This window comes from Chaetodon auriga, chromosome 6 (assembly GCF_051107435.1).
Source record: "Chaetodon auriga isolate fChaAug3 chromosome 6, fChaAug3.hap1, whole genome shotgun sequence".
Taxonomy (NCBI): Eukaryota; Metazoa; Chordata; class Actinopteri; order Chaetodontiformes; family Chaetodontidae; genus Chaetodon; species Chaetodon auriga.
The window spans coordinates 26,777,536-26,801,010 of NC_135079.1; the positions used below are offsets into that span (position 1 = coordinate 26,777,536).

Sequence of the window (23,475 nt, forward strand, 5' to 3'; positions counted from 1 at the left end):
TTAATTTATCGACTATGTTGTAAAATGACACATCTCATAATGGCACCCCCAATTTGAAGCCTCTTTCTCCAGCTCTCCTAAGCAAAGCTAACCATCTCCAGCCTCATACTGAATGAACAGATAGATCAAAGAAGTTGGTGCATTTTATGAGTAGGCCTTTCATGACATAGGCCACCACAGGGGTTGGATTCATTGCTCCACAACCACCAGGGATTTTGTTTAAAAATTTCAGCAGCCAAATTCACAACTTTTAAGTGTTTTTAAAGAACTCTTAGAAAAGCTGTGTTTTCTTTCAGTAGATTCATTAGAACATCATCAGAACAACAGACAGAAGAAATAGAGACCAGATGAATCAGAGCACTCCGGTCACACAGGCAACCAGGTGTTCTCTGTAACGAACCCAAACCAACAATAACAAAACAACAAGCACCAACACAAGAAACAGTATTCTGGTTTTGGTTTGTAAAGATTAGCTTAGCAGACACCTAACATATCATATAGAGATATGTCACACAGATAGAGAGTGTCCTTCTATATTGACTACCCTAAGTTAAGCTACGGCTGAGAAAGCTATTGTCGATGCATTCGAGAAGACACAAATTTCTTGGTCAGAAGAGAAACAGGCCCTGCTTGAATCGTGAGTGACATTGAAAAGATGGCCCTTCTAGCGAACATCCATCGGTAGCCTAGACTGTGTTGGTGAGGCAGAAGATCAGATGAGAGGTTCAGATGCCAAGACCGTTGGCACAATCTTCAAATGGGAAAGCACCCATAACAGTGCTGTTGTTTGATGCTTATGCAGCAGAATGCTAGACTTTGTAACATCTCCCTTGTTCTTTTCAGAACACTGATGGCTTTATCTGCAGTGAAGAATGACGCAAGCTCAGCATATACATAAGAGTTTCTCATGGCGAACTGCTCAGCATGTGGCATGTACTATCTTCTGTCTGTCCTTCTTGCGCTGTCTGTATCAAGGCATAAATGGCCACAGCTGGTGAGCGGCTGTTCATCAAATACATGTTCTGCCATTTGGTACTCAGTCACTGATTTAGTGAAATTCTTGTGAACTCTTCTACCACAAGAACCTCAGGAAGTCAGAGATGGTAACACATCTGTTGAACATCTACTGTGAGTGCAATGGGTTCCTTAGAGAACTGAATAAGGACTACAAGAAGAGTATTATTCTGGTCTGGTCCCTTTAAGAGGATGTCATCGAGGGAGATGTCTTTGTAGTACTGAAATCAAACACCACCCATATTTGGTATGGCTCGTGGGGGTGGTAGATGCCAAATGTTGGTAGGTATCAGCACTCTTGAGCCTCCTTTAATGCCTGGCCTGACTCGAAGATCTTGTGTATGAAATCAATGTATTGTTTTTTCTTGTCTGGCTTTCTTTCTTGTGTGCCACACAGAGGCAAGAGACGTTTGGCTGCTTGCTCTCTGTTATTTGGAAGATGATTCCTTGGTGAATGGAATGGTAAAGGTGATCTCAATGAAGGCTTCATTTCAATACACAAGGGTACTTTTTCCTCCTCATCTTGGCCTTTTCAAATACTTTAGTGTCAAGGTCATCGGTGTCATCTTCGAGGAGGTCTGTGTCTTTGGAGGTTTGTTCATAAAGGACAGTGTATGCCAGGGCTTCTCAAAGTCCTGACCCCAGCATAAACCGAAGCCACTGGGAAAGTGAGTCAGGATCATCTACAGACTTCACCGATGTGAAGGAAATTTTGATACTTCAGTGAAATTACAAATATTTATACCTGTGCGATTATAATGCGGTGCATGTGTTAGTCCAAGCTTTGCTACGTCGTCTTGGGATATTTTATTTTTAGGGGTGGGACTCGATTAAAAAAATTAATCTAATTAATTAGAGGCTTTGTGATTAATTAATCTCAATTAATCGCAGTTTAATGGTATAACACTATTTGCCACAAGAAGCCACATTTTGCTTCATTTGCTCCAGTGTGGGTTGCCGGCACTGCTTGCTCGTACTCGGACCAGGACTGCTAGCACTAACAGCTCCGGCAGTTTCTGTGCTCGCTGCAACATGCTTTGCATTCAGGTGGTACCATAGGCTTGATGTGCTTCGGTGGTAGGCAAATTCTTTTTTGCACAATTTGCACAAAACCATGCTCTTATCTTGGACTTGGGGCAGCCACGTATCCCAGAATGCATTTCGTAGCAACGATAGCGGAGGAGAGGACTGTAAAGTTACAAGTCTCGAAATACTACTGTTTTAGTAGTACGGAATGTGGTTTTAAGATTATTTTATGTGAGAAAGTGGATGTTAAAACTTAAAATCTGTGGTCGATTCATCACGATAGCGCGTAGTTTAAAATTTGCTCCAAAGTTTTCGGAGATAACCGGCAGACGAGCTGCGATGGTGACGTCATCAAGTACGCTGCCGTCCCTATTGCAGAATGACCATCCTGCGTCCTCCCATCCTGGAGAGACTGTACTCCCAGGTCGAACTTGCTAAGTCTGAACTGCCAAGTTTGTAAGTCCGAACTTGGCGTACTTGGTATTGAGAAATGACCCTAGCTCTGACGCGTCTTGTGCATCAGTGTGATCGGTGGACCAGGAACTCGTGCACTCACAAACGTTCCGTGTTGTCTGGAGTGCAAACTGCGATTAAATGCGTTAATTTTTTTTTTGTAATTAATTTAATCGTAATTAACGCGTTAAAGTCTCACCCCCATTCATTTTATATCTTGTAATTGACTCTATGACTGGTTGGTGGGGAGTCCCAGGCATTTATCCTCTTTCAGGGTCGTTCACACCTTGGGAGTCATTGAGGCCACGAGTCGTTGGCCCATTCGGCCATTGTGTGAGTCACTAGGATCACAACTCATGGTGTGAATGGGTGTTAGTTCTGTGTTTGCCAAAGTAACTTAAATCCTTTTTCTGGATTAAGGGTATGCATAAACTGTTCTTCTTAGTTATGAAATCAGCATGTTAAATCACAATTTTATGTTTCTCTCCTAGTCCCAACAAAGTATATCCAAATACACATTTGACTCGCCTGTCTCTTTGTTCTTTGTTTTCTGAGTTCAAATGTGGTGTGAGATCCGCAGCCACATTTGGGTGTGTGGGGGTATTGACAGTTTCAGTTTGGTGGAGTTCCATCCTGTAGTGAACAAGCCATTTGTCACTGATTCTTCTCTATTGGTCTTCTTATGGGGTTTTTGCAGGGCCTGTTGTATGCCCAGAGGAAGGTCCTGTACAAGGCCAGGCTAGAGAGAAGTTTGTCAGATCAGTTCTAAGAAAAAAGAATCTACACATACTAACCTAACAACCTATTACTGGGAATCACAAGACTTTGTCAGAGCAACAGAGGCACAGAGCATCCCTATAACCATAGTAACTTACTCTCAGTCCTTCCTGCATGCAAACAGAGCGAGAAGGAAGAGGCAGCCCATTTATACACAAGACAGTGCGCTGCTCTGTCTTGTCTGTCTGTACATCCTCTGTTTTTCTATTTTTCACTGCATGAGAAAACGGGTATGTGGCATAACAGCATATGAAAAGCGTCAATTGCATGAGTCTCACAGTGTCAGTGTGTGAGAGTTGGTAGCCCTGTACTTCCAAAATGTCAAAGTGATTCTTTAAGGTAATAAGGCAATACTACACTCAGTACTGGAAATGTTATGATACATTCTGCACAAAAGATAAGAATAACAGTTCAGAGGAAGAAGGAAGTCTAAGAGGTTAATTCAGAGTCTTAGCACCAGGCCCCACTTTGTGAAATGCACAGTTGTATAAAGAATATTACAATTTAGAGACACTCTGTAACACCGCTGTTGGCAAATGATTGCTTTCTGTTCTTACTTACATTTTACGTTACAAGAGACTGCAAAAGAAGAAGAAATCCAAGACTCTTCTCTCTGGGCTTCTCTCTTGTGTTTTCTCTTTCATTTCAATCTCAGGTTTTGGACCACTAGTCAGTGGGGCTTCCTAAGCACGCACTTCAGCATGACCCTGCCTGGAACTTAGCTGCATCCTGATCCAGGCAGAAAAGACTGAAGATCTGCCTCAAAGAAGCAGAGTGCGTCTCAGTAACCACAGATGGGTGAACTTCACAAGCTGCTCAGAGCTAGATTACAGTCACAGCTCATGTTATGACCAAAGAATGGGAAATGAAAAGTTTTGTCCGCAGTCTCGTCTCCGATCACACACTGGACCCTACGTAGCTGAGGTTTTGAAATCTGCTATGCTGGAGTGGGAACTCAACATGAAGCATAACAACAATCATCACAGTTGCTGTCGTTATAATGCAGGAACTATGGATGTAGCGTTGAGAGAGGCTGTACTGTCCCCACACATGAAGTGTTTTACACACACTTTAAACTTTGCTTCACAGGCAGGTTTGAACGTAGGCCGCCGCAGCTGTATGCTTGATCGAGTGAGGCGCGTAGCAGCGCTTTTTCACCCCAGCTGAACTGACCACCAAACAGAGACCTGCTAGGACATAAACTGATCATGGATGTGGTCACCTGATGGAACAGCTCTTTGAATTGTTTTATAAATGGACTGCTACTGACTGCTGCAGTGTTTTGTTTTGTTTTTTTTATTGTACATGGTTCATTCAGACAATTCATGTCAAGTTGTGCTCATGCCTAAGTCATGGCTGGCTACTTTTTTTATTTTATGAAAGAAGGAAAGCAGAAGTACTTTTTATGTGAATCAAAAATGCTGTACACACTAATATTGACTGGCCTTAATATTGAGGTATTATTGTACCGTGAGTTTTTGATATTGTTACATCCCCAGTACGTATGGGTGGGTATAGCCCTGAAATATTATCACAATATTTTCTTGACAACACGACAAAGTATTAGTACAATTTTCTAAAGATTCAGCAATGCTATGCTGAGCCTGTGCAGTCTGTCTGATTGGGTTAGAACTCACAATAGCCCACCTCGCAGGAATTTTGCCTGTCCTCATACTCAACTAGGTGCTTCTGCTAAAGGAGGTGAAAGAAGTGTTTGTATTGCTCGCTTCTGTCGTTACAGTCTTCCTGCACCTCTTACATACTAGTTTGTTGTCCCTCTGATATTTGCAACTGAACCAGCCAACTGTAACCATATGATGTCATCACATCAACAATATTTCTAGTGTCATATTATTTCTTGTCATATCAAAACTTACACCAATATTACTGGGAATGATATAAAATGGCGCATCCCTAACAGCAGGTAATCATAGTAAGTTCACCACAATTCTAATAAAAGTGATTGAAAATATTTAACACATGATGCAGTAAACAGCAGCACCTACGCTTTGACTCTGCACTCAAATCAGAGCTGGGACTAATCCAAACTAACACTCATTAAGTATAAATATTTATATATGTAATATCCATGCTCACAGGTGGAACACTTTTATTGTCGTAGTTAACACATTAATGGTTAGTTTGCTGTGTACTGTTTTTGGTTGGTCACAGACACTGAGAAGAGAGATTTACATTTCAAATCTGTTCTCCATATATTTAGAATGGAGTATATTGAGGAGTATAATGAGGAGCGAGTACGTGTACCTGTGCACGTGCGTGTGTGTGTGTGTGTGTGTGTGTGTGTGTGTGTTAGTGTCCGTGCGCATAGTTTAAAGCACAGTTTTCAAATTTATCCGTCAAAGGTCTGCATCATATTTTGATTCACAATCAGAGGTCTGGATCGACTGGCGATAAGAAAATAATATTTAATCAATTAACTAACGTCACATCTCTTGTGATTAGGCCAGCATGAAACCAAGACAGACAAGACTCAGACAGTTAGTCCATATTTATTTCTGTCTCAGACATATTCTTACAACTACTTTTACACTAGATGCTGAAATTGTGTGCTAGAGGAAACGAGACACATTCTGCATCTGCTATTTAGGAGCTGATAGCAAATTCTCTGGGATAATATTCATGTGTAAACTCAGCAACAACAACACAAAACACTCCTGAGCTGTTACCTGTGCCGTGAAACAATGTCAACCATTGGGAAATCAGTCACATTAAAACCACATGCATCTAGGAACAGGATCAATGTGAAAGCACAGCTGAGATTAGGACCTCATGAAATCCATTTTTTTCCAATTCTGTGTTTCTGAATTCTATGTTTTATGGTTTAAGCACATTTTGTCATTGATAAGAATGTCTAATCACGTGTTGGATGAATGAAATTCAATTAAAAAAAAATGTTCGGAGTTTCCTGAATAGCAATCAATTTGATGTATAACAACAATTTTCTGTTTCTTATCAAATGGATCTTCTGGACCCTGTTTGCCATGACTGTGTGTGTGTGTGTGTGTGTGTGTGTGTGTGTGTGTGTGTGTGCGTGTGTGTGTGTGTGTTTACAACAAAATACAGTAGCAGTGGTTTATTCCTTTCATTTGACTTAGTGAAAAAGTGTATAATGGTAGAGAAAACGCTGATTTTCAAACAGTGGTGCCCAAGGTATATTTAATGCAAATGAAATTCTGTTATTTAATACAAAATACTATTTCTGATAGCCAAAAGTCAGTGTCAATCTGCTTCTTCCTTTTAACCAAACAAAGTTATTTGCTATGATAATTTAATATTATTCAATGCAAAATATGCTACATAAATGACAGATTTTTCATTAGTACATCTAGTTTTTTAATGTAAGTGCAGGTATTTTTGCTGATTTACATAATTTTGTAAGTGTGTGTGTATCTTGCAGAAGCATGCCTGCATTATAAATTAAGAGTCAGCTTGGAAGGAGATTGAGTTGACCAGATGGAGTCAATTAGCGACAACGCACTACCAAATAGTTGTCAACACTGTGTGACTTTACAGCTTTACTGTTGACAATATTACAAAGATGACAAAGAAGAGTTAGAGGAAATGTCAGATGTTGATAAAGACCACCTTGAGGCAGGTTTTGGGGGTCATACCAAAATTCAAATTTAAAGAGTAGATTTGAAGCAATGAATTCTGACAACTGATGAGCCTGCTCCCGTCCTCTCAGCAATGTAAATATGACATTGTCTTGACATTGGCTATAGAAGCTGAGGACTGCCTCAACTATGACAGAGTAATGTTGTTCTACAGTGTTTACACAAGCATAAATTAGAATAGAAAGGGTTTATTGTTATATTGGCCAGGATTACAAAACCAGGCCTGCTTTGTTGCTTCAGCATCTAAGCCTCTTTTAAAGCCAGACAAAATCCAGAATGGAAACTTGAGTGTTGTGCTCAGTGCACTGGATGCATGTGGTGTGTGGCAATATCTTCATTCATTACTACTGGACCCAATCAAAAACATAGTTACCAAAAGTGAAATTATGTAAGAAGGTGTACAAGACGCAAGCTGTTTGTTTAAGCCTGTGGGCATTGGGGTGGCAGGTCATAGAAGCAGTGGAGGAGTGAGGTCATCCACTACGTACCACAAGATCATACTGTGGTGTTGAGATATTTAAATGGAAGTTTAAACTTAAACGAGTCTAGGCTTTTTGGAGACATGACTGTCTAGCAGCTAGCTAGCTCTCTGGAGCTAAAAGGAGCTAGTGTTGTTAGCTGCTATGCCTTTGACTTTAATTAACCTTTTAGCAATGTACGTTGCATTTATAACAGTTCCTGCCTTGGTGACTTTCTTTTTGCCATCATGGCTTCAATGTGTGTGCAGCAGAAGGCAAAATACAGCATCATGGGAGTAAAGAAAAAAACTGAATTAGCATAGATTACACATTTTTTCCCAGTGCTGTCATGTGGGAAAAGACCCAAAATGAACACTGTAAGCAGACTACTTGATTACTGTAAGCTAATTATTTACATAGCATTTGTACAGGAATGATTCTGTTCCAAGCTTTCTGATCCATATAAGCGGCTGAGAGAGGCATGAGCTAATATACTGACATTTACCTTAAGACCAAGCAGGTAAAGGCTGGTACACACTTAACACAGTTGTTAAAGGATGTTGTGTCAGACAGTCGTGTTTCTCCAACAAAGCATCCATACAGTGACTGCACTGGTTATCAAGAATACAACAGAAACATTTCCCTTAACAGCCCTGAACACTTCTTTTCTCAATCAGCTTCTTACTCTGAGTGACCGAGTCCTACATGGACACAACATTTAGTTTGACAGAGCAGTTTGGGATATTTCACTTGAGAGATTTCTGCATTTCCTTTTTCTCTGTGTTCACTGGTTTTAAATGTATAAGCTTTCTTTAAAAAAAAACATGACGTAACAGTTTTTTTCAGTTTATGAACTTAGACTTTTGGTTATTTGGTCATTAATATTCAAAACTGCAGAGAAATGCTTCCGATTTGAAGCTGGGTTTTCAGGGCTTTAATGGAGCTCTGATTCCACTCGTGTTCTCATTGATTATTGGTTTTTCATTTCCAGCACCTATTCCACTGCGCACACAACTTATTCTAGCCTATTGTCACTGGTTATCCATATTACTTTATCTGGGTATACAAATAAACCTGCAGAAAATCAGGTCTGTCACATGAAAAAAAAACTTTGGCGCCCTTTTACATAGAAACTGAATCTGTAAAACCACCTGGTGAACACAATCAAAGAGGAACTGTAACAGTATTTCTTTAGGTCATACTGTGTTCCGGTTGGCCTTACCTACAGTATATTTGATAGTGAAGTACAATCAATCAGTCAATCAACAGAATATAAACAAGCATTTTGATTAAAGTCACTTTTTGAAGGAAACATTTGCTGTTTCTTAATTCTTTCTGCTCCACATCATTGTAAATTGAATGCCTTTGGATTTTGTACAGTTGGTCAAACAAAGCAAGAATATGTATCCTGTTATCTAGTGTCCATCTGAAACAAACATAATCAAAACAGAGAAGAGGAGAGAAGACAAGAGAGTCTCCCCTCATGATCTTCATGTCATTTACTGAGCAGGAGAAACTGCCAGTACATCTACTCTATCGTTCACAGCACTCCAACTGCTGCTGTCTCATAGCAGTACCTCCAGGGAAATCAATGGAGGGGGAAAGAGAGCGACAGAGAGACAAATGAAGGAGGGTGAACAGACAAAGTGGAGGAAAATGTGGAGAGAAGTGGGGAGAAGGGCAAATCGGTGTCAAGAAATAAGAGTGGTGGATTGAAGAGGAGATGTACAGACAGAGGAGAGGGGTGGAAAGAAGGCTGGAGGGAGAGAGGGGAAGAAGAGAGGGGAAGTGAGAAAGAAGGGAGAGAAACAGAGGAGGAAACAGTGGGAAAGAAAATCCGGAGTGCTCATCAAGCTCGAGCAAAGTCACTGCATGTGATGTCATCTGGGAGCAAAATGTCAAAACCATAAATTCGATTCCATTTGAGTGGCACGTTTCTGTACACGGACTAGATTTCTAGGAAAACACTTCACAAAGAGTTTGCTTATAGAATGCACCGATGGTTCACTTGCTACGAGTAAATGGAATCTGACTTTAAAGTAGATGTCAGACATTTAACTTTCCCCCCCCATATTATAACAGAAAAAGATCCAAATGTGCGACTCAAACAAGGCTAGGACATGACTAGAGGCTTTCTGTTCCCCAACTGATGCTCATGGCGACAAAGGAGGCGGACATTGTCAGGCAGGTCAAAGACAACAATGCATCTCCGGCGGTGCAGCGGGCGATGCACACAGCCGACGGCCTCCGACGGGAGGAGACTGCTGCCTGCCTCTCCATCATTCCCAGCACTGTTTAACCGAGCCCCCCAAACACCCTGAGGAGAGCTGCAAACTAATTTGTTTTCAAAGCTTACCTTGCTGTGCCAGTTGTATTTGTGCGTGCGATCCTAAATCAGCGCTGCTTTCAACGCGCGGTCCTCCTCAGCTGTGCGGGCTCTGCTGCTTCTATCGGGCTTCTAGCGGCTCTCGTGGCTCATGGCAGTCACGTTGTCTGAACCGAAATGTGTGCGTCTTGTCCCACTCCTTCTGAATGCAAAACCAAACGAGCGGCGGAATTTAAATGGGCCACGGATGACAAAAAATAAAATAAAAATACATTAGCGGTCTCAACGTAGCTTTGCCTAAGAGGTGCGTGCCGGATGATGAGGAGGCTAAATCCTGCTAACACGCTCGCTGAAGAAAGAGTGATGAGGCAGAGTCCAGCGACCCTGTGGGCTCTGCTCAGCAGGGCGGCCCTCAACGACGAGCCAGCAGGAGCGCTGACCCTTCTCCATGCACATGTGCCGGCCTGGCTTCACTCGGTTTGACTCGGCCAAAAGTGCCAATGGAACAGCCCGACAGGAGGCGGCGTCGGCCGATGTCTTCCTGAGAGGGACGGTCCTCTCACGGCCACCGCCGTCATGCTAACTAGCGTAAATCTACAACTTCCTGTTTTACCTTTTCACACCTTTCACAATTATAATATTGTGTGTTGTAAACCTAGAAAATGATGTCAATTAGGAAAACTAAAATGAACTGAAATTTCATTTTTTTTTTCAAAAACGGGCTCAAAAACAATTTTACCTTTCTAGTTTAGGATTTATATTTTAATAATTTTTGCTGTATAAACCAACATATATGCGATATAAATCCTAAAATAGAAAGGTAAAAGCATCACAAAGAAAACAACTATATGGTTTTATAGGTATGGCATATGTATGTTTTTTTTAACATTCCAATTTAATTTTCCTAATTGAGATCATTTTATATATGTATAGAATGTTCTTCAAAAATCCAGTGTGTTCAGTCACATCAGCCCCATCTGTCATTTTGAATAATCCATTCATGAAAAGAAGGTTCTCTGAGTCTTCCAGCCTCCTAACAAAACCTGTCTCCCCACCAGAATGCTAGACTCGATCATATCTGAAGCTAGTCTGTTAAAGTGGCTGGACTACCTCATAAATTTCAGATTGAAATCAAAATTATACCTTGAAAAATCAGACATACCTTTATGGACAAGCCACCAATCAGTAAAGAACATTCTTTGAGCATCCACAGATGTTCCTTCAGATCCTCAACATTTCCAACAATCTGTATTATATCTGAGCTAAAGTCTAAACATTTTAGAGGAGGTTCAATAAAAAACAATTTAGTATGAACTAAACTGAATCAGTCTAGACTAATCTAATCTAATTGCTTTAAAAACCAAACAAAAAAAAAAACAAAAAAAAAAAACAAAACGGTTGTAGATAATATAAATACACATGTATGGTTAAAGAGGACACAAAGAGTCAGGAGATACAATTCTACAATGACACAGACAGAAATACAGCATCTGGACAGATAGTGTAGGGAACTGTTTACATACAGTAAATACACTTTGTTGACGTTTAGCCAATACCCAGAGGGTTTCCATGAATTTGCTGCTTTTACTTTGAAAGCAAACTCACAGCTCGCCTTCCCTCAACTTTACAGGAACAACTGAGTGAATCTCTCAGAAAGATATTCAGAGGAGTGAAATTAGAGTTCTGGGGTGTTGCCTTTGTATTTAAAGTCCACAAACACACACACAAACAGGCTGAAAACTCACCACTGAGTACTTCAGTACTGATTACAAATGATTCACATTTATTGTTTTGCTATCATATCTGCTTAACAGATCCACAGATTATGGGTTGCACCTCCTTGGCTGAAAAACTAACCTCTGTCTGTTTTGTGTGATACATGTGATCCACACTAATTATGAGATTATGAACCTACTTTATCCTCACCAAATTTTCACCCATCACTGGGCCATGTGGTATTTTGTAGTTTTTTTCACATGCAGTAGATTACTACAATATTAGGAAATGTCTTAATGGTTAGAAAACCTCTCAAAATGTGATGCAAAGACATCTTCTGTCTCACTCACTCTGTCTCTCCAAATATCATAATGAGAAGAAATGATTCCTAATTACCAGAGAATGAGAGTAAGAAACAAGTTATTCTTTCTGCTGATGGTACATATTGCCACTTGCTTTCCTGTAATCGAATACTCTAAAATGCTCTAAAATGAGTTCCTAAATAAAACGCTTCTGTCCATAAAACCACCAAAGTTCAACATGGCACTGCTGCAGAGCTCATTTTTCAGTGTGTGAGACACTATCACTCACAAGGTTGCCCAAAACCTTTCTTCTCAGTTTTCATTCTCTGGTTCACACATCACATCAGCTGGACCATGGAACTGAGAATCCACCAGGGCTGATTTGCTGGAGTGATTTGGGGGTTTTAAGCATTGTCAAATTTGGGTGGGTGCTCTCTTCTCGGAGAATGACCAATCCAAACCCAAAGCCAGCATAGCAATAAAAAGTCGAAGAAATGTGTCAGCAGTCAATATTTCACTACTTTCTTGAGTGTGTGTGTGTGTGGTTGTGTGTACCAGAGAGAGAGAGAGAGAGAGAGAGAGAGAGAGAGAGAGAGAGAGAGCACAGCGAGGGCTCCAGACATCAACATCAACTGTGGTTTTGCACCATCATGATTACCCGCACCACCCTTAGGACACCCAATGATCCAGTGTGAAAAAAACACTTCTGTTCTGGAGTAAATCACACGACGTGATTACTGACTGGGTACATTTTAGCTTCCAGCATATGTCATTCCAGCGCACTGTTGAACAACCAGATGTGCAAGGACGTTTTACCTTAAATTTGTTCTTCTGTAATCAATATTATTTATTTATTTATTTAAACTCACGTTTTTCAGCTGCACAACATAAGTTTCTATATTTGCAGCCACCGGAGGTGGACCTTTCAGACTTCAAGACTATATGTAGGCTATGCAATTTGAAATCATATCAGGATTCTTTTCAAGACTAAATATTGATTGTGTTAACGTGGAATGATTGCAAACACCATAAGAGGTTAAAATGGCTTACTATATTGCCAGTGGGTACAAAATAAAGAAAAGAACATGATCTAAATTGGTGTTGGAGACTTTGTCCACAGAAAATTGAAAGAATTGGATTTGGGAGGATTTCCTTGCACGATAGAGGACAAAGCAAGTGATGTCTGCGTTGTCTTTATTCATCTTGAGGTCTTTGTCGACATCTAGTGTAGATTCTGCACTACTACAACATGTCCAAGATTTCTGTCAGGCACGTGTGGGCCACCTCACATGACGGCGTTTTAGCTGACGAAGGACCCAGAAACGGCGGCTCATCGTCGGCTTCTCAGAGATGTACGAAATCTGTTTTTGTAACTGAAACGTTATCCATCTGAAATCAGACTCATCGTATCCAACACGTCGGTAAATATTTTATTCTACAAATCTAAAGCTTCTTCGCAATCAAATGGACATTGTATGAATGTAGACCATGTACGGTCTTCCGTAATATAGCAAGGAAAAACATCGACAAGCAAAAGTGGCGCTTTCAATGAATGGGCTCTCAGTCCGTTGAATACAACTTAATAATTGAGCTGTATAGCCTAGCTGTGAGCGCAATTTTTATCAACGAAAATTGGTAAGGCAAAATATAGGTAGCGTTGTGCTACATTGACTTTGCAAAAAATAAGCAAGTAAGCAAACTAAAGTTATTCATGGATATTCATACTTGCTAAACGGTAAAGTTCGTCTTCTAATTGCTAAGCTAGCGTTAGCTGTCCTCGTCGGTCATTGGCATGTAAACATAACCCCACGCGTTCAATCCAGACCAACTGTGTGCCCAGGAAACATTTTGACCGTCTTACACTGAATCATTGATTGGGAGGACTTTAATCGTTTTTGGAAGATATTTACTTATACCACAGTGCTACCAGTTCAGTTTGAATGGCCCTTGTAAACAGTAAACACACAGTCAAACACGGACATATTTTAAAAGATCGGTCGTGTTCACAGCATTAACAGAAATATTACTGTCCATACATACGACCCCCCCCCCCCCATCATTTTTGTTCCATCATTTCTCTACAGTTTTGAGCTGGGCTACGTGCTCCGTTTGCAGCCCTTTTGCATCCTTGCGAGGAAGCCACAGAACAGTGAGCCATGTTCCTGTACAACATCACCCTACAGCGCGCCACAGGCATCACTCACGCCATTCATGGAAACTTCTCAGGTGAAGTTGCGAAGTCTTGCTTTCTTGTGTGTTTGAAATAGTTACATGCTGCAAATATCACTGAAGCTGAAGGTCTGGCTGTAACTGAAGTTTGATTGGTAAAACAGAAAAAAAAAAAATAAAAATTCAAAAGGATATACTCACTTTTGTTGTCAGTCTTTTGATACCTCTTTTATTAAATGGATGTTACTTTATTTATTAAATAAAAAGTGTGATAGTTCATAACTTAGACAAGCATATTAAGGATGCTGAGTAACCAAAATACACATCTATCATAGAGAAAGACTGTGCATTGTTTCTTTTGAATTCACAAGCTGAGCGCTGAAAAGAGATGTTTGTATCTTGGTAGGAACCAAGATGCAGGAGATTGTTGTCTCCAGGGGAAAAATCTTGGAATTACTGCGGCCAGATGCCAACACAGGAAAGGTGCACACTCTGCTCACGGTGGAGGTGTTTGGCATTGTTAGGTCCCTGATGGCTTTCAGGCTCACTGGAGGAACCAAAGGTACGTAGCCAAGTGTGCATGCAGGAGGACAGACATGTTCAAACCCAGTTTTATGACCTCACAACAATTATTTATAAAGGGGGGGGGGGCTGGGTTATTGTTGTCTCACTCTGTGCACTACCTTTGCTTTTTGTATTTACACACATTCATGTGTGTTTGTAGATTACATTGTTGTTGGAAGTGACAGCGGTCGTATTGTCATCCTGGAATATCATCCATCAAAAAACATGTTTGAGAAGATCCACCAGGAAACATTTGGGAAGAGTGGCTGCCGACGCATTGTCCCTGGACAGTTTCTGGCTGTTGACCCAAAAGGCAGAGCTGTTATGATAGGTATGGAGTGATATCTAAGCGTTACAATGTATGTATGAATCAGTTGGATGTAGGTTAGTGTACCTCCAGAACAGTGTAAAATGTAGTTTTCATATTAGTTTTATTGTCTTTTGTCTGACACCTTTTGCATACATGTATTAGAAACCATTTACTCTATGTACTGCAATCCAGTGCAGCACTGTTCATGAATAGTATCAAGACAATTAAACAGTTTACATTTAACAAAGGTATTTAGGTCTTGTAAGTATTAATTACAGGTCTGTTACATTGGACTACATTGCAATGTATAGTAATGTATAATGTATTTACAAAAACAGGAATTCATTAGAATGTGTTTGTAGTTATAGGCATGTAGCCTTTAAAAAGGATTATATTAAAGTATGTGTGTGTAAGAGTTGGGGTTAGATTTAGATTTAGGGCAGAGTATGGCAGAAATCGAATATGATATTCAGTGGCTGTGGGCAAGATACCTAACCTTAGATTGCTACCGATGCTGTTCCATTGGTTTGTGAATGGTTAAAGCTTGTAATGAGCATCATATGAAAGTGTATGTGACTGAGTGAATGCAGACTTGTATAAACCACTTTGAGTGGTTATCAGACTAGAAAAGCACTATGTAAATACAGTCCATTTACCATATGTACTTTTTCAATAACGTAGTGCCCTTTATATCTATTGAGGGAGCTGGTCCTCTATTACAGATTCTACCACATTGCACTGCCATGTTTCTAAAGGAGCCCACAATGGACAAACCAAACACAGGCTCTAGAGAGCACTTTTTGCAAGTTTCACGGCCACTGTAGGTTCTACTACACACTTGGAAGGAGAGGGACGAGGCGAGGGATATTGATATATCACAAGATGCCACTCAATCCAACACACTGGCCCTATAAACCTGGATTACTGTAAATTGAATGAAATAAAGCATTTTGGATGCCCCTTTGTCTTTTCCCTGTGTAGGAGCGATTGAGAAACAGAAGTTGGTTTACATTCTGAATAGAGATGCAGCTGCAAGACTGACGATCTCCTCTCCACTGGAAGCCCATAAAGCAAACACACTGGTCTACCATGTTGTAGGAGTCGATGTTGGCTTTGAAAATCCCATGTTTGCCTGCCTTGAAATGGACTATGAGGTAAGAAAACTTAGGGTTATGCCTTTAAGATAATGCACAGTGGCTTGTCTTCTGTGTGTGTGTGATGAGTGTCTATTTGACTGTCACTGGAGGAACATCTCTGATCTCTTAATTTTCAAGTGTCATTTGTAACAAGTAAGATTGAATATCCTCTTTGTACCCTTTTATTAATGTATAAACTTGTGACAGGCAGTGATTGTTTTGGCAAGAATTCCATAATAACCTTCATCTTCTTGTATACCGATTATCCCTTTCGGGGTTGTGGGGGGGCATGCACGGGAAGAACGTGCAAACTTCACACACAGCCCCTCCATAATAACCTGTTCAGCATATTTTAATTCAAGTACTGTGAGAGAAAACTTCTGCACCTCCCTTTGGTTCTGTGTTCAGGTTTTATAAAATCTAGTCTGCAGCAGGTCATTTCAGAGAGAGGGTTTTACCGCTGGCTGTTGTACAAATCCAGATGCACGTGCATGTCCCTTCAGATGGTGACAGCCTGATTCACTAGCGGAAAATCCTGCAAATTGTGATAAATTTCCAATACCTCCTTTGCCTCCAGTGTATAGTATAAAACATATGTGTGAACTCGTCCTGGCTCCACACGGAGCTTCAGGTTCATTATGTTCGATGCCATGGTGCTCGTATCAACGAGTGACAAAGAGGCATGATGACAAACAGTGGGGAATAACTTTTGAGGGCGGCCAGTGCTGTGTGTTTGTGTGTTGTGCACTAGCCTCTCATCCTGCAGTTATGGTCTTTTTACACGGTAAGCAGCACTCTGCGTCAGTAGAAGACCATTAGAAGGCATTGTAGCAGTGTCTGAAGCCTGGGGCCACAAAGCGCTGGAGGCGTCTTTGAGAAGATGTGTTGCAACCGGCCGAAGTCTTGCCGAGGCTCATGCCTTGTAGAATGGGTCCTACGCGGCATGCAGTTTTGCAGGGCACCTGACTCCTGCTGCCATTTGAACTTGTGGGTTTGGTCTGAGGAACTACTGTGGAGTGATGCAAGGCAGCGGAGAGAGGTGGAAGGGTTTGCACAGGCTTGAACAGGTTTTGTCTACTGCAGCTTTAATTAGTTTGAAGTTGCCACTACTGCCATATTGTCTGTCCTGTGCCTAACAATGGAGTGATTTTGAGACCCGCTGATCCTGTATGTTGATATTTGTTCCTTTCAGGAAGCTGACAATGACCCGACAGGAGAAGCTGCCGCCAACACGCAACAGACGCTCACCTTTTATGAGCTGGATCTCGGCTTGAATCATGTGGTCCGCAAGTACAGTGAGGCTTTGGAAGAGCATGGGAACTTTCTCATCACTGGTAATCATTTGGATATGAGTAGTTGCACACACCAGGGAAGTTTTTCAGTTTCTTGATACAGGTAAAATGTGTCAGAACATAAACAAAAACAAACAAACAAAAAAAACAGTCTTACAAAACAGAGGCTTTAAGGTTTCAAATGAGAACAACAGAGGTGCATTACTGTCACCAACTGTCGCTCTCATGCCATGTGAGAGCATGGTCAACAGTCTTGCTGCCCAAATCACATAACCTTGCTATGCAGCTAGATTGCTTCATCACACTGCTGCGAATATGTAGCAGACACTAAACCTGTTTTCTCATATGAACTGTGGGCAATGTCCACAGAAGTAGTTCCAGAAATTGTCCAGAGTTGTCCTTTCACACAGGCAGCATAAATGTCCGTGTCAGTTCTCACTCGCTGGAAATGGTTTGGTTTAGGGGAGGGGTGGCACCTGGGTAGATCGTGCAGGGTGATGAATCATCTATAATGATGACTGTTTTTGCGTTGATGTCAATGCTAAATGTATTTGGAGCTATCCGCAGTGTCACAAAAGAATGGAAAACAATAGATATACAGGCAAGCAAAAAAGAATATAAAGCAGCTACATTCTATGCATCATCATCAACATGCCCACTGACTCGCTGTGTAGCAGGGTAGCACTGCAGACACTCTGATGTGTATCGTATTTTACGGACTATAAGTCGCTCCTGAGTATAAGTCGCATCAGTTTAAAATGCGTCATGAAGAGGAAAAAAACATACATAAGTCACACTGGACTATAAGTTGCATTTATTTAGAAAGTTATTTCACAAAATCCAAGACCAAGAACAGACATTTAATCTGGAGAGGCAAGTTATTCAACTACACAATAGCACACAGAGCAACACACTGAATCGCTGTCTGAGTCCATTAAATTCTTCATCCTCGGTGTCGCTTCTGAACAACTCCGCGAACTCTGGAGGAAGATAAAGCGCCGTCTCATCTTCTGCAAGGCCGTCGTCAGACTGGGCATTCAGCATTCAGCTAATTTTTTCAGTGGAACAGGAGCAGTATATAGTTGTCACAAGCCTAGAGCGCCCCCTCGCGGCTGTAGACAGTAATGTTTACTCCTTGGTTCTTGTCAGTCAGTATGAAGTAACATTTAAAAACATGTTAAATTATATATATTTTGATGTATAAGTCGCACCTGACCATAAGTTGCAGGACCAGCCAAACTTTGAAAAAAGTGCGACTTATAGTCCGGACAATATGGTAGATCCTGCAGTGGAAACTGTTGCCAAATGGACTGGTGGACATGAGGGCTATCAACAAATACTCTAAAATGAAATTTATATTGATTGTATTTATGTTTATTTGAATTGTAAAAAATTCACACCTTAGATTGTGAAAATTAATATTCGATTGTGGTAAAGCAGCTACAATATTAAATATTCTGACTCCACCTGCTGCCTCCATGATGTCTGCCCTCTCACTCCTCCCCCAATTCAGTGAATTAAGAGTTAATTTCAACCAATCCAGACTTAGTGGGCATTGTTGGAACAGCAAAAAAAATAACAAAGAGGGTTTTGGTGAGTTTCAGTTTGTTTTTGTCACATTTGAATGAATTGTGTTTTGCAATGATAAAATGATGTTTCTATGAATGGAGTCTGGTGGCTTTGGCGAGAGTGATATAATGGCTGGGTCTGTCTCTGAAAGGGTTAATGCTGATTTGTGTTGTAAAAGCAGTTTGAGTAGTCGTCAGACTAGAAAAGCGTTATATAAAATGTAGTCCATTTACCATTTGTGTCTGCTGGTTGCAGTGCTCTCATTCAGTACTGAAAAAAATGTAAAAATTGTTTCTGTTTTTTCAGTGAAAATGAAATGCAAAAATGAGCATTTCCACAAAAATTGTGACTCCAATCGCGATGTCTTTTTTTGCATATCATTCAGCCCTAACTAATGCTAATGGTTGGAGACTGTCAAAAGTGAAACCAAGAAGAGGCTGTAATGTGCAGTTTTTAAGGATTTGTTTTCAGAAGAACCTGTATACAGGCATGTTTGTAAGACATCACACACTGGCTTGTTGGATTACAAAGTTTTTATTATCAAAGTGTTGCAGATGTGATGAGTTTGTCCTGTCTCTTTCTAACACTGGAGAAAGTGGACAAAGATTTAAAGTGTCTGATCTCAGTACAAATTTATCAACACAGTAACACACAAGAGCAAGTTGAAGGAGTGAAGGCAAACCTTGGATTGGAAAAATGAGCATCCATCCTGCTTTTTGAATTCCAACTGTTTTCACTATAATCACCATTATTTAAAAAAAACAACTTCACTAAATGCTTCTCTCTGTCTAGTCCCTGGTGGTTCAGATGGGCCCAGTGGAGTACTGATCTGCTCCGAAAACTACATCACTTACAAGAATTTTGGAGACCAGCCTGATATTCGCTGTCCCATCCCACGGCGCAGGGTGAGTCTAAATACATAATGAAAGACTAAGCTAGATGTCCTGGCTTAGTATCTTCTTTTACTACAGCTTCATATGACCAAGTATGGCATCAAAATTTGACTCTTCTCTTGACTGTATGGATTTAAGGTATAATTTCATGAGCAGTAATGTAATCCAGTACTATGATTTCAAATGGAAGGATTCCTCTTCCCCCTCCCCCACTTGGAATCTGTGTTACAGTCCGAGTCATTACACCCACTCCACTTTTTTGTATGCGTGTCTATGTCAGGTCACTTTCTGTCTCTGTGTGCACATTTATTTTTATTCTGCTGCCTTTTCTTTCTCTGTCCCATCCTACAGAATGACCTGGATGACCCGGAGCGTGGCATGATATTTGTCTGCTCGGCCACCCACAAGACCAAGTCCATGTTCTTCTTCCTGGCCCAGACCGAGCAGGGAGACATCTTTAAGGTCACCTTGGAAACAGATGACGAAATGGTAAGCAAAGATGAAGGAAGGAAGAAATCAGTTCTACCGTGAAACAAATAATGTAGCCAAATCCTTTTTCCCTTGTAATCTCTGATGTGAAACAAAGAAAAGCAACAATTATCAAGCAGTTACAAGTCGTCTTTGTTTCATTTTCTGTGGATTGATTCGTCAGCTAAATGTTCGAGCACAAGAATGTGTGTTTAAAAGGGGTCTGTCCTTTTTTCAGGTCACAGAAATCAGGCTGAAATACTTTGACACGATCCCTGTGGCAACAGCCATGTGTGTGCTGAAGACTGGCTTCTTGTTTGTGTCTTCAGAGTTTGGAAACCAGTAAGTAAATGTTTTGTATTCTCTTTTGCTGAATACAACTTTCATCCTTTTTGTACGTTTCTTCAAACCTAACCGATTGGTATGAAGAACTTCTCAAAGCTCAGCCTGGGGCCAGAGTTCTTGTCCATTTTGTTTTTCCCCTCCCAAACCTTTTGCCTGTGTTGTTCTACCTTTCGTTTCCTTTAGTTACCTTTACCAGATCGCCCACTTGGGTGATGATGACGAGGAGCCTGAGTTCTCCTCTGCAATGCCACTGGAGGAGGGAGACACCTTCTTCTTCCAGCCCCGGCCTCTAAAGAACCTTGTGCTTGTGGATGAACAGGAGAACTTGTCACCCATCATGTCCTGTCAGGTCAGTGTGCGTTTGTGTGCACTTGTGCCCATAAACTGAGCCTCCTAAATACCTGGGCCCGTATTCACAAAGCATCCTAAGGCTAAAAGTAGCTCTTAGTGACGTCATTCTTAGAAAAATCTTAGAATTCCTTGAATTCTAAGATTTTTCTTAGAATTTTCCCTTGGTAAGATAAAAGTTATTCACAAAGCATCTTAGGCCTTAAGAGAGCTCCAGAGGTGAAAAACCATTAGGAGGAGGGAGGAGGACTTTTAAGAAGCCTAAGAGTGTCTGAAACAGACAAGATGCACATACCAGTGCTTCTCAAGTTAGGAGCTCTCTTAGAGGACTCTAAGAAGCTTTGTGAATACAGGCCCTGGGACCTGATACAGTCTTTGAGCAGTGCATTTCACTGCTGGCTTATACTTCTCTTCCTGGCAGATTGCGGATTTGGCCAATGAAGATACACCACAATTGTATGTCGCCTGTGGACGAGGACCCCGGTCTACTCTGAGGGTCCTTAGACATGGACTGGAGGTATGTACACACTTAACAACATAACATGCATGCCAGGACAGGCACACACACACACACACACACACACACACACACTGCAGGCTGAGAGGTGATGAGTTTCTTCTCTGAATAAAAGTTTAAGAGTGTGTGAATCACTCACACATCATTTCAGCACAACCACTAAATGTTGTGTTTATATATTGCATGTCGTCACCAGTTTGAGTTTTCATCACTCTCTGCTTATAAACAAGACCCCAAACAATCACTGGTTTAATGCTGGTTAGAGATCCCACCCATAAGTAAACACAGAGATGTGTTTGTCCAGTTACAAGTGCTCTGTGCTCGATACAAACCTTCAGTCAGGTTATATTTATGGTCCAGACGACGCTGTCAAATGTTACTACGTATACACATGCTCACCTCTAAATCGATTCACATCGGATATGAATGTAGACTGAATGTGGAAATGTCTTGTGTGGCACATTTAGTCTTGAGTCATTGTGGGAAGATTAAATGGAATTCTAATGGTAGAATCTCTCACTGCACAATCTGTCTGTCTGTGTGTTTTGTGGAATGGGGAGACGGAGCATTATGTAACAGCTTGTCTTCACAGAAAGTGTTTCATGTGTGTTTTCAGTCATCTGACACGTCACACAATTAATCCAGCTGTTTTACACAGCCTGTGGACTGGCTTGCATTTTACTCACACTTTCCCCACATAACTGCTACCCAAAGCGTGCCTGCGTGCCTGCGTGCGTGCGTGCGTGCGTGCGTGCGTGCGTGCGTGCGTGCGTGCGTGCGTGTTGCTCTCACCAAAGCCATCAGACTCCATTCACAAATGGCATTTTATCATCATAAAACACACTTCATTCAAACAAGACTAATACAAACTAAAACTCACCAAGATCCAACTAAAAAGCTTGGTTCATCTTTTCAATGTTGCAACAATCGTCACTAACCAGTAAAATACAATTAAAAAAAAATAATAATAATAATTGTCTGTCATGCGGTGCATTCAGCTGCCACGGCAGTGCTTCCCTCAAACATTCAAGACTCAATAATATCCTTGGATCAAGCCCTCAGATTGTCCTAATATAATGTCATATGTGATAAACATTAAATCCTTTTTTTGTCCTTTGCTCTTTCTCTACTTTCTTCCCTATCCGTCTCTTGTCAGGTATCAGAGATGGCTGTGTCTGAGCTGCCCGGTAACCCCAACGCTGTGTGGACAGTACGCAGACATGTGGAAGGTAATACAGTTCCTGTTCCAGACACCTTCTATCCAGCCTCTCATGAACAAAATGTACAATGTCAGCTCACAGTCAGTAAAAGAGAGACGCCTGTAGAGACTGGGATTTATGGGATGATTGGCGACGTTTAATTTCTGACAGTTCACCTTAAGGCTGTCAAAATGAGTGAATTTCACTGTAAAGATTTCTTTAAGGCTTTCTTCACAATGCAGGCGAATCAGATTTGTTTCTCAAATCAGATCTTTAAGACAAACTGTCCACATTGTTATTTGTAAGTGAACAGGTTTGTGTAACCAGACATCACCAATGTATCTGCATGGGTTGCCGTGGTAAGGACATAGGCATTAGTAACTACATATGCTGGTGACACAGCTGTCCAATTGGACAGCTGGAGATCTATCATCTTGCCCTCCAAACAGTTGGGCTGCCAAGTTGCATTACATAACTCTTCTGCCGCATCAAACAGCTCTGCTAGTAGCAACGTGGATTCTGCTTAGCCACTGTGACGCACTCTTGTCACTCTGGATTTGGTCTTTATGCTTCGTGTTGCAAGTGGCAAAAGACACTTTCAGATCCAATTTGAGTGTCCGCGCTGGAGGAATCTGGAGAAGTCCAATTGGAATTGCATTTCCAACAACTCCAAATGTGGCATGCATCCATTTTGCTGTCCAGATGTTCTAAAATCAATCAGGATACAATCTGGTTATGCAGACAAAAACTGATTTGGGTTGGCGGTATGAACAAGGCTGAAGTGCTGTGTCTAAAATCCTTTCAACGGTACTGTAAAAACGTGAGGTTTAGTCGTCGTTTAGTGTTTAATCTGTGAATCTATCGGTCAGACAACAGGGGATTGAGAGCTACCCTGATGTTTGTGTGTATCTTAGTGTTTGTGTGTACTTCCTCTTCAGTTGAATATATTTTGTGCGAC

The 23,475-nt window shown here is 41.1% G+C and overlaps 2 protein-coding genes across 2 annotated transcripts in view; one reads left to right on the forward strand and one right to left on the reverse strand.

Annotated features, from left to right (window-relative positions):
• st3gal2 (ST3 beta-galactoside alpha-2,3-sialyltransferase 2) overlaps positions 1-10,274 on the reverse strand; it is a 70,758-nt gene extending 60,484 nt beyond the window's left edge. Inside the window, exon 1 of the mRNA XM_076733678.1 lies at positions 9,720-10,274. The gene's annotated coding sequence lies outside the window, so the exon portion shown is untranslated. The remainder of the gene's footprint in view (positions 1-9,719) is intronic.
• Positions 10,275-13,004: 2,730 nt separating this feature from the next.
• sf3b3 (splicing factor 3b, subunit 3) overlaps positions 13,005-23,475 on the forward strand; it is a 36,808-nt gene continuing 26,337 nt past the window's right edge. The window contains exons 1-12 of the mRNA XM_076732955.1: positions 13,005-13,128; positions 13,792-13,933; positions 14,283-14,438; positions 14,601-14,771; positions 15,732-15,904; positions 17,079-17,220; positions 19,540-19,652; positions 19,992-20,129; positions 20,347-20,450; positions 20,637-20,802; positions 21,223-21,318; positions 22,475-22,547. Of these exons, the coding sequence (XP_076589070.1) occupies positions 13,864-13,933; positions 14,283-14,438; positions 14,601-14,771; positions 15,732-15,904; positions 17,079-17,220; positions 19,540-19,652; positions 19,992-20,129; positions 20,347-20,450; positions 20,637-20,802; positions 21,223-21,318; positions 22,475-22,547 (1,402 nt within the window). The 5' untranslated portion in view covers positions 13,005-13,128; positions 13,792-13,863. The remainder of the gene's footprint in view (positions 13,129-13,791; positions 13,934-14,282; positions 14,439-14,600; positions 14,772-15,731; positions 15,905-17,078; positions 17,221-19,539; positions 19,653-19,991; positions 20,130-20,346; positions 20,451-20,636; positions 20,803-21,222; positions 21,319-22,474; positions 22,548-23,475) is intronic.